Source organism: Rhamphochromis longiceps, linkage group LG17 (assembly GCF_057381845.1).
Source record: "Rhamphochromis longiceps isolate RC_006_pf linkage group LG17, R_longiceps_female_GT1.1, whole genome shotgun sequence".
Lineage (NCBI taxonomy): Eukaryota > Metazoa > Chordata > Actinopteri > Cichliformes > Cichlidae > Rhamphochromis > Rhamphochromis longiceps.
In genome coordinates this window covers 19,359,909-19,373,582 of record NC_140573.1, presented here as the reverse complement: position 1 = coordinate 19,373,582, position 13,674 = coordinate 19,359,909, and the positions used below count along the sequence as shown (strand labels likewise).

At 45.2% G+C, this 13,674-nt stretch overlaps 1 protein-coding gene across 3 annotated transcripts in view; it reads left to right on the top strand.

The window, feature by feature from the left end:
• phf21b (PHD finger protein 21B) overlaps positions 1 to 13,111 on the top strand; it is an 88,449-nt gene extending 75,338 nt beyond the window's left edge. For all 3 annotated transcript variants that reach the window (XM_085387740.1, XM_085387739.1, XM_085387741.1), the window contains 11 exons: positions 4,728 to 4,820; positions 5,960 to 6,280; positions 6,865 to 6,981; positions 7,080 to 7,131; positions 7,319 to 7,395; positions 7,501 to 7,555; positions 8,031 to 8,053; positions 8,416 to 8,574; positions 8,668 to 8,734; positions 8,810 to 8,913; positions 10,231 to 13,111. In XM_085387740.1, the coding sequence (XP_085243866.1) occupies positions 4,728 to 4,820; positions 5,960 to 6,280; positions 6,865 to 6,981; positions 7,080 to 7,131; positions 7,319 to 7,395; positions 7,501 to 7,555; positions 8,031 to 8,053; positions 8,416 to 8,574; positions 8,668 to 8,734; positions 8,810 to 8,913; positions 10,231 to 10,491 (1,329 nt within the window). In that variant the 3' untranslated portion in view covers positions 10,492 to 13,111. The remainder of the gene's footprint in view (positions 1 to 4,727; positions 4,821 to 5,959; positions 6,281 to 6,864; positions 6,982 to 7,079; positions 7,132 to 7,318; positions 7,396 to 7,500; positions 7,556 to 8,030; positions 8,054 to 8,415; positions 8,575 to 8,667; positions 8,735 to 8,809; positions 8,914 to 10,230) is intronic.
• Positions 13,112 to 13,674: the final 563 nt, after the last annotated feature.

The following is a 13,674-nucleotide window of genomic DNA, read 5'->3' as shown; positions in this document are numbered from 1 at the left end:
ACGATGCCCAAACCATCTTAAACAACTCAACAATATTTGACCTTTTGAATTTGTCTGAACCCATTTAAAAACCAACATCAACATCCTGAACAATGTTTAAAGTAGAAATTGTTGAAAAGCTTTGCTAAATGCCTCTTTATCCAGCCCTAAAACTACCCTAAACACCCAAACACCATCCTGAACAGAAACTGATTTTAAACTAGTCTCAAACAACATCATCAACATCTCCCTGAATGTCTGAAATCTGGTTGTAAAAAAGCATTTAAAACAGCGTTTCAGCCGGCGCCGAAACAGAATGGAGAAATCTGCATCTTCAGCACTGGGCCAGAGTTTATCTGAAGATGACATCAGAAACATTCAGCATGAGCGAGTGCTGCCTCAGAGGAAGGGATTCAAAATAGAAATCATAAAATGTCGGATTTTATTCAGATTTGTTATGAAGCCGGTGAGAAAGCAGCAGTTTTACGTGAGCTGGAGATAATTGGGGCTGGTTTCAGTCAGCTGTGAACCCTGGCTACTGATTGGAGCTGAGCTCAGCGCATGTTAGCTGAAGCGGAGGTACAGAGAGGCTGCGAGGAGGCCAAATCTGTTTGAAAGTCGTCCACTTTAACGCCAATCCTGCCTCTCTCTTTCATGACTCTCCTTCTCGCCGCCTTCCAAAGACATCTTTATCCTCTTAAAAACAGCAGCCAAGGTCATCGGTGCCGTCCGCCTCCAAGGCTCGTCAAAGCCAGAGGAAGGTAGACGGCCCCTTCAAGTGGTCTGCACGAGCACAGAGGGTCCGCAGAGAGCGACGGTCGCATTAATCATTATTTCATTTGTCAGCTGGAAGAGAAGAGAAGGCAGAGGACAAACACGCATGCTGTATCTGCTGCTGATTTAGCTGGGCTCGGTTCAGTCACAGGAACTCAGGATTCAGGCTTCACCTCCCAGACCCCAAAACCGGGGTTTCATCTGCAGCCCATCATTTACTTTGAGATATGTAAGTGTGTGTCTAGGGAGAAGTGCGAGGTCATAGACACAGACCAAACAGGCTGAAATAGATTTATTCATAAAGAGCTCTTCAGTGAGAGCGCCTCAGACTGAAGCACAGAAACACAGAGTGATACTTCAGTCTCTCTGGCTCAGATCTGCTCAGTCATTTCTCAGGATTTGGGGCTAAACAAGGACTTCTAAACATTTCTATGAACATCTGTGACTTCAGTAACCATGACGACCACAGGAACAGCATTAGTGTTAACCTGACAGGAGCGTCCGTGAGGAAACATGGATCCTTTTTATTCATTGACCTCCTTACAGCTAAAACCTCAGTATAGATCATGAAGCCGTGCAACAATCGACCTTTTTGATCATCAGCTTGTTTGATCCTCACAGCTTCATAAGTCCCGCAGACATCTGCATGAGCATCAGCTCGTTTATCTTCATTACAAACTGCAGTCAGATCAGTTTTAAGTGTCAGAGTGACGATCGATCAGGGTCTGAAATCTGCGTCGCTACTCTGATGTCTGATCTGTTTTCTTCACCAAGTGCATTCTGGCTAAACTTTAAAGGGTCGTCTCGGCATGTGGGGTGGAGGTGTGATCAGAGCATGTTGGAGTAGATGAAAGCTCTCCTTTTACCTACATTTAGAGGTGGGGATCTTCGCCCTGCTGTGAGTCCTCCCGGGTTGGAATCATTTTCTCATATTTTGGAATTTTTGTGTTTGCTGAGATAGAAACGGTTAATTCTACTCTGATGATGGATCAGTTTTGGTCCAGTCGATGAATTCTGTGATTCGTGATAAAGTTTGAAGGCAGCTTTAATTTGATTTTTAATAATTGGAGGTATTTAACAAGCATGCTGCGCTGCACGTTCACTTTAATCAGCACCAATCACAGACTCAAGGGCAGGAGGAGGAAGTTTTACTTTCAGTCAGCACGTTTGTTTTGTGCAGGTTTCAGAAACGAGTGTCTGCTGCGTCTTCATCATCATCATCATCAGTGTTCAAGTTTCACCGCTGAGAGCGTGAATGAAGTCGGTATGAAGCACAGACGGAACCAGAATTATAATATTTCCTGATCAATGTTCAATTTTAAAAAGATGTTTTTAACATAAAAATCACATTTGATTGTTTAAAAACCTTTTGAAAGGAACATTTGTGTACTATTTTGTATGTGTACCAGTTTTTAATGTTTACTGTTTCATAAATAAGCAAACCTGTGCCCCTGTACCATAAAACACATTTAATTAAACTACAGCATCATATTCAGTACATGTATGAATAAATAATCAAATATTTTACATGCACAGCCGGGCCATACCCCGAGGTTAGCAGGGTTCAGGCCAGTGACCAAAGACTGTCTGAATTATGTTGTTATAAACACTGAGCTGCACTAACATGCTCACAGAGAAGTCACAGAGGTCACAGAGGTCAAACTCAGGATTTCAGGTTCAAATGAGAAAGATTCTCTTCTTATTTCCAGCTTTCTGTTTTCCTGCTGAGTCAGATTGTGAAACAGCGCCCCCGGTGGACAGAGTCCCCCTGTTTTTTGTAGAAACACTGAGTGCAGCTGAAGCTGCTGATGCTGCAAACCGATTCTGAAATGTGTCGTCTCTGCTGTGTATGCGCCTCCTCCTCCTCCTCTTCATGCTGCCGCTGCTGCTGTCGTCATGAAAAACCAAAGTTCATAACCTCCAAGGCTCGCCCGCCTCAGGCCATAAACCGTCCTTTGACCTGTTGAGACTCCAACACTGCTCACTGTTTACAGCGTTTACCCATCAAAAGTGGATGTGACGCAGAAAAGTCAGAGAAACTTCTGAGCTGATCTGTGAACACAGAGCTTTAATTTTTATGTCACCACCACAGTTTGAGAATTGAAGCTGTACTTTGTAAAACAGCTGCTCCTGGATCAGCTACTGATGAACAATCTTTAATTTATTTTAATTACAGCCAGAATAGTTCAATAAACACAAAACTCTTCCTTTGTTGACTTTCACATGTTGTGGTTTCATATTTCAGTCTTCCCCTTATATCAAGTGTTCCAGATGGATGTTTGCATTGAACATCTTCCTAATAATGAAGTCAGAGTATGAACAGTAACCCCACCCACCTGCTTCTTAAGCCTTTTCTTTACAAGGACAGCCAATCAGAAGGAATTGGGAGGAGCTAAAGGAGCAGCCGTGGGTCAGAGACAGGAGAATTATTCTGATCCGTGTGTCATACCGAGCCGCTGCAGCAGGGTCCAGAAACAGATCCGGTTTAATGAAATCAAAGCTGATTGGACGGAAGAGGAGTTTGGCTTTATTTTTCTGTTTTCAGTTCTTCTCGTAGATGCCACAAACACAGTATCCTCGTCTGAATGTGACCCCGGCCCCTCCTCTCTGGTTTATCGCAGCAGGCCTGCGAGACTAGGGGAGGAGGACAGTGTATGTGCTGTAGAGCCTTGGTCTGCCTCGGTCATAGTGTAAACTTAAAGAAGGAAGCAGAGAAAATTCATTAAAAACAAGAAATCACTGGGCCGAGGAGGAGGGGGAGAAGGTCTCCTGAAGAGAGGGTGCTTAGGCTTGGAGGAAAGAGGCAGCAATTACCAAAATGAAAGCACTGCAAGAATTTTCATCTCTGCAGTTGCCATGGAAACCAACCTCGTCCTCCTCCTCGCTATGGAGCCGCAGCTCAATACAATGGAACGAAGGGATTTTCATAGAAGAAGAAAGGAGGGGAGGGAGCTGCCAGGAAACATGGAGGAGACGCTTGTGGCTCATTTATAGGTTAGTCTGACAGAAGGAGTTGGCCAATCAGGGTGCAGACATCAGAGGGGGGACAGGGGGCGCTGTGACGGGGCAGCACGCTTTAAAAGGAGATTAAACAGAGGGAGCAGAGACGACCAACAGGGAGGGGGGATGGGGGGTGGGAGAGGAGAGGACCAACAGAGAGGAAGGGAAGGAAGAAAGGAGTCATTTCACTGACTGCTGCAATATTTTATGCATTAAACAGTAAAAATCGATTTCTGGTATTTATTTTTGTACAGTTTGGAAACACAGACTGAACTTTGAGTGTTTTGAATGAATTCAGTGATCTGACTGTAATTAGGCATTCCTGAGCTTCTGTACCGACTCTTCCAGCAGGTGGAAGATGTTTTAAAGTTTCCACTGAGCTCCTCTGAGCAGCAGCAGCTACTTAAACAAAGAGAAGTCCTCGTTAGTTTGAAGTGACGACCCACTCGGCTGCTTTTCTGTCTGTTATTTATTTGTTGCCTGGCAACAGGAAGAAGTAAAACGCTGCTGACTAACGAGACGCTGGAAACTGAACGACTTCCTGAGGAAGATTTCTTCTAATGAAGTTGTAAGTTTCATGAGACCAGCCGCGCAACAGCTCAGAAAGGCGGAGCTTCTCGTTACGGCCCGCCCCACTGCTGCGGTTTGACTTGTCTGAGCAGAATAATCTCAGGTTCAGGTTAATGAAACGGTTTCCCAGCATGCAGGAGTGCTGTGGTTTGATGTAGGAGCAGCTCCCCTTGTGGTTAGTGTTTGTTACCACAGCAGAATGAGCCCACTGGACTATATGAATTAAAGAGTTCATGTGGCAGACTGACCCCGTGTTGTGTGTCAGTGATGATGCTGAGCAGATGGATTTAGACGCCGGACTCGTTTGAATCCTGCTTCAGGCGGGTGATCAGTTTGTTGATTTGTGCTTTCTGTGTTGGTGCTCGAGGAGCTTCCTGCTGAATAACTGCGTTTGTGTGTTTCAGATGCTGGGAACTCTCACTGCTGTGCCCATCAAGGTGCCTCAAGTCAGCTCCCTGCACCGGCTGGCAGGACAAGCAGCCACTGTGCTACCTCAGGTAAAACCACTTGCTAGGTCGTCCTTGTTAGTCTGACTCCACATCACGATAATGTGTCAGGGTCAGCAGAACAGTCTGAGTCTGTAACAGTAGCTGCTTCAAGCTGAAAGCACCAGAATGATGAAATCAAAGTGTTTCTGCTGAGCAGCTCAGTGCAGAGTTTAAAGCAGAGCTTCAGGTTTGATCTGCGGGAGAACGCCCACTTCTTCTTCTGTCTTTGTAAAAGCTGCAGAGTCGCTTTGTTTTGTGCTTCAGTGACACTGTGAGCTGCTTCACACACTGTAACAGTAAATACAAGACCGCTGAGGAGCGAGGAGGGAAAAAGAACAATTACGAGAAAAAAGAAAAGAGGAGCAGGAAGATGAAAAAGAAGATGAAGGAGGAGAAGACCAGGGAAAAAGAAAGAGGGAGATAAGTAGGAACTAGAGGAAGTGAAGAAGGAAGGAATGGAGGATGGAAAAGATGAGTTTTTTTACAACCCCTTTTAACTGTTTGTATTGTTTATATTGTCTATTTTATTACTTAACCTTCTGTTTATTTTAACCTTTTTGTACAGCGCTTTGTGACTACCTGTCTACGAAAAGCGCTTAATAAACTTAACTTACTTACTTACTTACTTAACTGGATGAAGACAAAAAAGAGTAAGAAGATGAAGAGTAGGAGGAAGAGTTTTTTTGTGAAGCTGGGTTGTGTCTCTAAATCAGTGAAAATAAAAGTTTTATTTGGACGGTTCCTTTTTTCAATGAAACATTTGAATGGGATAAATTTGCATGGGATTTTATTTTGAAAGTCTTTCCCAGGTGGAAGTAAATCAAATGAAGTTTGGACACACTTGAAGAACCTGCAACATCCAGCAGGGGGCAGCAGAAACCAGAGCAGCACCACAGAGCTCACAGTTTCAGTCCCTTCATCATTTATCAGAAAATCCTCTCATAAATGTCTGAACTCAGTGTAACAGTGTTGACTCCTGCCTCACAGTGTGACTAGTTTAAACCATCATCTTCACCATCCTCCTCATCGTCGGGTATTCTTCGGATCAGGGGTGACACGTCATGCTCAGTCTCAATGATTTGTCCGAGTGCTTCAGGAAAAGTTGAGTGTGTGTTGTTAAAGGCTGTCCTCCTGATGTCCCCCTGCAGGTCAGGCCAAAGACCCAGATCCCCGACAGCCTTCCCCACAGCCCCTGCCAGGAGCTGCAGCCTCTCAGCCTGCAGCGGGCCGCCGCCGTGGTCAGCCCCAAGAGCCAGGGCCCCACCCTGCCCACCGCCAACAGCACCTTCAGCCCCGACCACCAGCCCAACGGCCAGAGCGATGCCTCACCGACCTCGGCCCCGTCGGGGGGCCCCGACTCTAGCAGCCCCGTCCACCACGCCTCTGCGGGGCCTGGCGTGGCCTACGCCATCATTGCTGCCTCCCCCGCCACCGGCAATGGGATGTCTACTGTCAGCGAGGCTGTCAAGGTGCGAAAAACAGACAGAAACCACGTTAATAATAATAATAATAATAATAATAATAATAATAATAAACCATACCCCCCTTCTGGGAAATGGTTTGGACAGCTTTGGACATGTTTCCAGCCTTTAAGTCAAACTTTCATATTGAGCCATTTGTTAGTTTTCTTTGGTGCCCCCTGGTGGCGGAGCCTGCTGAAACTCAACTGTTTTTACTGTTGATCAATGTGTTTGTGTCTGATTACTAAAGCTAAACTCAGACTTCACTGAAGCTGGTTTAAAGATTTTTAATCTGGTTAAATGAAATCGAAAGGAGCCAGTTGAGGTGGTTCGGGCATCGGACAAGGATGCCCCCTGGGCACCTCCTGGATGAGGTTTTCCGGCATGTCCCACCGGGAGGAGGCCCCGGGGCAGACCCAGGACACGCTGGAGAGATTATATCTCTCGGCTGGCCTGGAAACGCCTTGGTGTTCCCCCCGGATAAGCTGGAGGAGGTGGCTAGGGAGAGGGAGGTCTGGGCTTCCGGAATGAAACCGGAAGTCATCTACACGGGGCAGGTCACATCTCCTCTGACGTCACCTGTTTGTTTTCAGGTGATTATCATCCAGCCGCAGGCGCCCAGCAGCACCGAGGGGTCCCCGGCCCCTAACACACCCAAATCCCCATCCACCCCCAAATCCACATCCCTGAAGAAAGACGAGGACCCCGAGGTGAGACGTTACTCTTCATCTTCATCATCATTACAGTCAGCAGTCAAATCCAACTGAACTTCATCCTCACGTCGTCTCTCTCTCTCTCACTTTTCCAGAAAATCGCCTTCATGGTCGCCCTCGGCCTCGTCACCACTGAGCACCTGGAAGGTGAGTTTCCGGCTGCTCAGAAGTAACCAAGTACTTTTACTCGAGTACTAACCTGATCGACTTTATGTGTCAGCTGCTCCTCATTACATTTTGAACAATTCAGAGAAAACATTAAAAGAAAGCTGAAGGTACACTCTGTTAGCAGATGAAACAGCAGTTTTTAAAGTGTTTGTGTTTCTGTGAACAGAAATCCAGATGAAGAGGCAGGAAAGGAAGAGGAGAAGCACAGCCAACCCGGCCTACAGCGGTCTGTTCGAGCCAGAGGTAAGAGAGCCAAAAAACGCTGCGATCGCCTTTAATCTAGATTAAATGAGGAATGTGAGTAGTGCTTGTGTTCATGCTCTCACTCTGTCCCTCGTGTCCCTGCAGCGTAAACGCCTGGCGTCACATTACCTGAGCAGCTCACTCTTCCTGTCAGCACGAGGTAAGGAACAGCTCACCATCCTCTGCCTGCATCAGCATGTTTACACAGCTCACAATCAAACACTTTAACTCCACGTTCTCACAGTTTTAAAGTCAGTTTCATCTCTCATTACCCAGCAGCAAAAGCAGTGAAACATGACCTTTAACCTCATGGGCTATTTCACTGATCCTGAACTGAACTGTTCAAATTTGGTTCCGAATGTGCCGATTTCACCTTCAAGTCCTCACGATTCATGGTTCAGACATCACTGGACTCCCTAGGGTGACCTCTGACCTGCCAGCAGGAAGTAGCACATGCTGATGCTCATTCACTCATTCCTTCATTCACTCATTCACTCAGCTCATTGATTGCAGTGATCTGATTGGTTGATCTTGACTCGGTTACTAACCTACCTGAGATGTTTTAACTGAATGGCCTGCACGGCTTCTCCTCTAACCTGCCACTAACCTCTGCTCTGCTTCAATCCACATGCTAGACTCTGAGGATTTCTGCTGGAAGGTAGGTCATGTGATTCATGATGTCATACCCGTGTTTCAGGTCTTCTGTTTTCAGATGTGCATTAAAGTTCTTCATTTAAATCATCAGCCCGTCTCTCTTTTCACTGTCACTGACACTGCGAGATCATAGGCTAGCAATGTGTCAATCCCGGGTAGCCCCGCCCTAAACTGTCCCCTGCTTCTTGCTCTTCTAATGGGACGTCATTTCCAAAATGAGCTACATGTTTTATTGCAAAAGTATCAGATGGAGTTCACTGAGCTCAGGGGTCAGCTGGCTGGAGGCTCCCCCTGCTGGCTGTTAGAGAAAATGCAGACCCTGGTGGATGAGACCGGTACTGATGGATGCTTTTCGTGCTCTGACAGCAGGACTTGGAGCATGATGACCACTGTGCCGTATGTAAGGAGGACGGCGAGCTGCAGCAATGCCACAATTGTCCTCGAGCTTTTCACCCCACCTGCCTCCACCCACCGCTCAAAACCCCACCCAGAGGCCCCTGGTACTGCCCCAAGTGCCAGAAGAAGGTACGACCTTCCCGTCCTCACAGGTTCAAAGGTTTTTGGCTTTCGGTGCTTAGCATGTGTGTCTAACAGCATCGATCTGTTTTCGCTGTCCAGGTCCTGAATAAGGAGAACATGTCATGGCCACAGAACTTCGTTCAGTCCTACGTTACACACAAGACGGGTAAGACACGCGGTGAGCGGCCATGTTTGTCCGAGCGTACTGACGGTGCACTGATACATGTTTGTGTGTGAGCAGTGAGGCAGGAGGAGAAGCGACGGCTGCTGAGGAGGAACAACGAGCTGAAGAAAGAGTGTGCTCACCTGGAGGAACAAGACAAGCAGCTCAACAAGACACTCAAAGTACGAACACACACAGAGTTCAGCGACACACTGTGGTCACAACTTTTCCTGCGCTTTTGATCCTTCGTAACTTCGTAGGTGCAGCAGCAGTCTTCACATTATAAGTCTTTCAGTGGGTTTAAAACTGATTTGGTTGCAATTTCTACAAGAGCTTAAATGTGAAACTTTCATGTGGACATGGATGCTGTAGTTTGGGAAAAATAACACAAATTAACTTTAAAAAAAACACATTATATATAGTTCAATTTTATTTACATAGTGTTAATTCACAACAATAACCACCTCATGGTGTTTTATACTGGAGTGACTTTATAATAATAGATTATGAAGATTTATGAATAGAATGAAGAAGAAACACTCAGTGCATCATGGGAATCCCCCAGTACCTATTGCAGCATAACTAAGGTAGGATTCAGGGTCACCTGATCCAGGCCTAACTATATGCTTTAACAAAAAGGAAAGTTTGAAGCCTAATCTTAAAAGTAGAGAACATTACAGAAGAGCAGCCCGAAAACTGAAGGCTGTGCTTCCCATTCTGCTTTTAGGAACACTAGTACTTCTAGGAACAACAAGTAAGCCTTAAGGAAATGTATGGTCCAGAGGATGTGGACATTTCCTGTTTAGACAGCTTGATTAATCCTAATTTAGATTTCTGTTTTAACTGATAAAACACTCCTGTTGTCTTCCATAGATGGTTTCTCCATTTTGAAGTGTTTTCCTTTTTAGAGTTTAGTTACTAAAAGCTTCACTTGCACTGGCCAGCTCACCATCATTAACAGCACTAAATCAGAAAGGTGACTCATTACACATTTATTAGTGCACTGCATGGAAACACCACCAGAGGGCAGTATGCAGTAGTAAACAGCTGAGCTCAGTGAGCTGTGAAACAGAAAAAGGCATGCTAAACAGAGTGTAAGGGCCTGCTGATGAAGGCGAGGCAGCTAGCTAAAAAACGAAGCACTTTAAACTGCTGTCACCTTCAGATGAATGGAAGAAGGGTTCAACTGTGTTTAGCACGCCTCGTTTCTGTTTCATAGCTCACTGACCTCAGCTGTTAACACTACATACTGCCCTCTGGTGGCATTTTAAAGCATTGTATCATTGGCCTCTCAGTAGCCATCCCTGGTAGAACCCACGTTCCATTCAGGCAGATGGGACTGAACACCTGGTTATACCTGATTTTAACACCTGATCTGTAGCACGTAATACGTGTCCCCAGATGAGTGATCAGGATGCAGCTCACATGCTAATGCTGGGTGTGCCGGTGTACCTGTTGTACCTGACAGGAAGTTGCTCTTCTGTTTCCTGTTGCTGCAGCAATGCATGGACCTGCGGGAGCGCCTGCTGGGGCAGCAGAGAAACACTCAGGCGTCGCTCGACCGTCTCAAAACTCTCATTAGGTTGATCCAACGCGACCAGCTCATCCAGGTCACCATGACGACCACCGCCACCATCGCCACGTCGCTGCTCTCACAGTCCTGGATCAAATCCACCAGCACCACCGCCGCCGCCACCCCGCCGGGCCCCTCGGCCACGCCCCTGCAGACAAGCCACAGCCAGGACGACGTCAACATCTAGCCCCGCCCACCAGAGCTCCGAGTTTTTCCACAGAGGGCAGCGGTGATGATTTCTTTAGTCAGAAAAATATTGATGAAGAGCCTCTATCCTCCACACGATTCAAGTATTTTTTAAAACCCAACACCTACAGTGCTTACGAGATTTCTTTTTTTAAGTTCTTTTCTATTTATTAACATTCTTGGCCTTAATGTATTTATTACAAAAAGTTCGATTACAGCGTGGCGGCGGGAACGCGCGGCCCAGAAGATATTTCCCTTTTTTGAAACACAGGTCTGATTCCTGTCCTGCGTATAGAGAGAGAGAACAGTAGAGTTAGAGTAGATCCAGGATGGATGGAAGTGGACGGACTGTACATTGATATATCTGAGTAAATGTTTGTTCTCATTCTCCTATGAACAATGTTTTTGCCATAATGATTCAGGAAAATGTTTTCATCGTGTATGTGAACGCATACGAGCCTTCAAACAAAAGCAGAGAATAACTTTTTTCAGTATTAATAGAGTTAAAGTCAAAGAAAAAAAGTATTTAAGATTAAACTACAGAAATTAGCATTTCTAGTGGAGATTTTAGTATTTTCATGCTGATGCCTGTTGAAAAATGTAAGTTTGGAGTATTCAAGGGGATCACTGTACATATGTTGTATTATTATTATTATTATTATCACCATCATGATCATCGCAGGGTTTTTCTTTTTCGGTTTTCAAACTTTACCGAAGTCACACGTCTGAACGAGACGAGTTCCTGCTCGTTTAAAACATCCACTTCCTGTTTGACAGCCGAGCCAGAGAAACATGCCAGACATATCTTCATTAAAATTCATTTCCTATTTAAATCAATAGTAAATATTGATGCATCTAGATTGTAAAAATAACTGCAGAGCTTCACATTGTCTTTAAGGTTTAGTCGAAGAAAAGCAGAAAACAAACCATGCAAACTCTAACCTTTGCTCTTGAAAAACTAAGACTGCACTTAAAAAGTCAAAACTGCTCTGAAGCTCTGAATGATATGAGTTATTAGAAAACCGCTGAGCCCGACATTAAACTGGATTTAATTGGTTCAAACACCATGATGGTCAGATACCATGAGCGCCGACAGTAGGACCACAAATGTTTGATCTCCAGTGAACCAACACAGACCTTACGGGAGGTTCACACACAGGCCCAGCACTGAGTTTGTCTGCTGCTCACCGTGCAGCCAGTGCACGCTCTGCTGGACAGGCTGCTCCTCATTCATCCTCAGCACATTATCTGCATCATGCTCAGTTTGAAAAGCCCAAAATGTTTCAGTATCAGATACGTGTATGCTGAAGCAGACAGAAGAAGCTGCTTCCACATTTACGAGGGGTCAACACAACACGTTTAATCTGGAGAGTTTTACTCCTGATGTGACCTCAAACTGATTTTTGTCTCATTTCAACATCACCCATCAAAATACTGAGTCAAGTCCTGTTAGACCACAGGAGAAACACATTCACGGCTTTAATATTAAGAACCAGCAGATCTTCAGTAGTCTCTGAATAAACTGTAAGCTGTACTTCTCTCTTCGTGCTGAGCTAAAGTAAAAAAATCCCGCTCTGCTGTCACAGGAAGTGATTGGTTAAGTGGGCGGGGACCGCCGTGTTTGCTCACAGCTGCACTCGAACACGCCGGCGTTCAGTCGATGTGACCCACCCGCCCCCTCTCACCTTTAACCAGTATAAAAAATATGCCAAAAACATTTTGTTGTTTTTGTACTGGGATCAGTAATGTGCTTTTTTCTTCCCCTGCCCGTTTTTATATTTTTCGCTTTTTTTACTCGTGTTTTTCGAACAGCGACAAGCCTGTTAATCCGACTGATGAACACTGCCTCAAGTACAAATTGTTTGAAATCCAGGGTTTGCGTCTTTGTTGCGTCATTTTATAAACACGTTGATCGGAAATGGGACCGCTCTGTCAAACTGTCGGCGGGCCGGGACGCCGCTGTCAGTCCATTTGTCTCGCTAGTCTTCCTGCTGGTCCAGAGAGGTTCCATTTGAGTGTTATGAAGTTAGATTTAGTACATTTTTTATTTCTTTATCATGCAGCTCTCAACTTCCTGTCGATGCACAAACATGAAGAAACGGTCAGAAAAACAAAGGCTTTATCAGGAGGACGGGAAGGAATACATAAAGACGTGATTTTATTTTATGAGTCATATCAAGTCCAAAATACCGAAAAGATCCTTAATGTTGGAGAAACATCATCTGCACAAAAGATTAAAAAGCAGCCAAGCGACTCTGAATGAAAGAAACGATGAGCAATACATCGGCAAAACGGTTCCAAAGTGACTTCACTCCAAAAACACGTGCAAAGGCCTCCATCGGCTTTTGACCGTGCTGAGAGACAAAAGTGGGCACGGAAACACGACAGCCTGACTTTTCCAAAAGATGCTTTGAAGCTGACGCCTGAAATCTGTGCACCTTCACGTCCATTAGGTTTTAAAGAAAAATTGAATTTTAGAACCTCAACCCAAATCGAATAAATCAGGGGCACAGAGACTGAAAGGATTTTTGGTTTGTTCTGCTTTCATTTTGGCTTAAATCTGCGAACATGTTCATAATGATGGATTCTTGTAACTCCAAGAGTCAGTAACATGAACTGACGGTATCAAAAAGGATTAATTTTAAACTACTGAGAGTAAGAAGAAGGCGTAGGTTGTGAAGGTGCACAGATGACAGACACCTCGGCTGACCGAGGGATCCCAACCTCAGATGAACGTCTCTCAGCACCAAATTTTCCTGCGTCCGTCGTTCTCTCCATCGTCAAATGAACAAGTAGTTTTTCAGAATAAGAGCTCTGTCCGATTACAGAGCCTGGAAGGAAAGAATTTTCCTAAATTCTGACCCCAAAGTGCTGATCTCTGAACCATGTGCTCAGGTTAGTGAGTCCTGGTGCAAATAAAATGTTTTACATCAGAGGAAAGCAGCACATTGACGAAGAGATGCACGGGGATCTGTGTGGCTACCTTAGCTAATGAAGTCTTGGATTCAGCCCTTTCAAAATAAAACGGTTCAGTTTATGCTCCTGCATTATTAGTCAACACAAAAGGTCATCAACACCTTTTTTTTCACTAACTTTGTTAACCTCACAGCAGCCATATTGTTTAAAAGGCACCAACAGCACAAATTTGGTCCAGTCCAGACTCCAGTTGGCTGAGGTGAGGCCT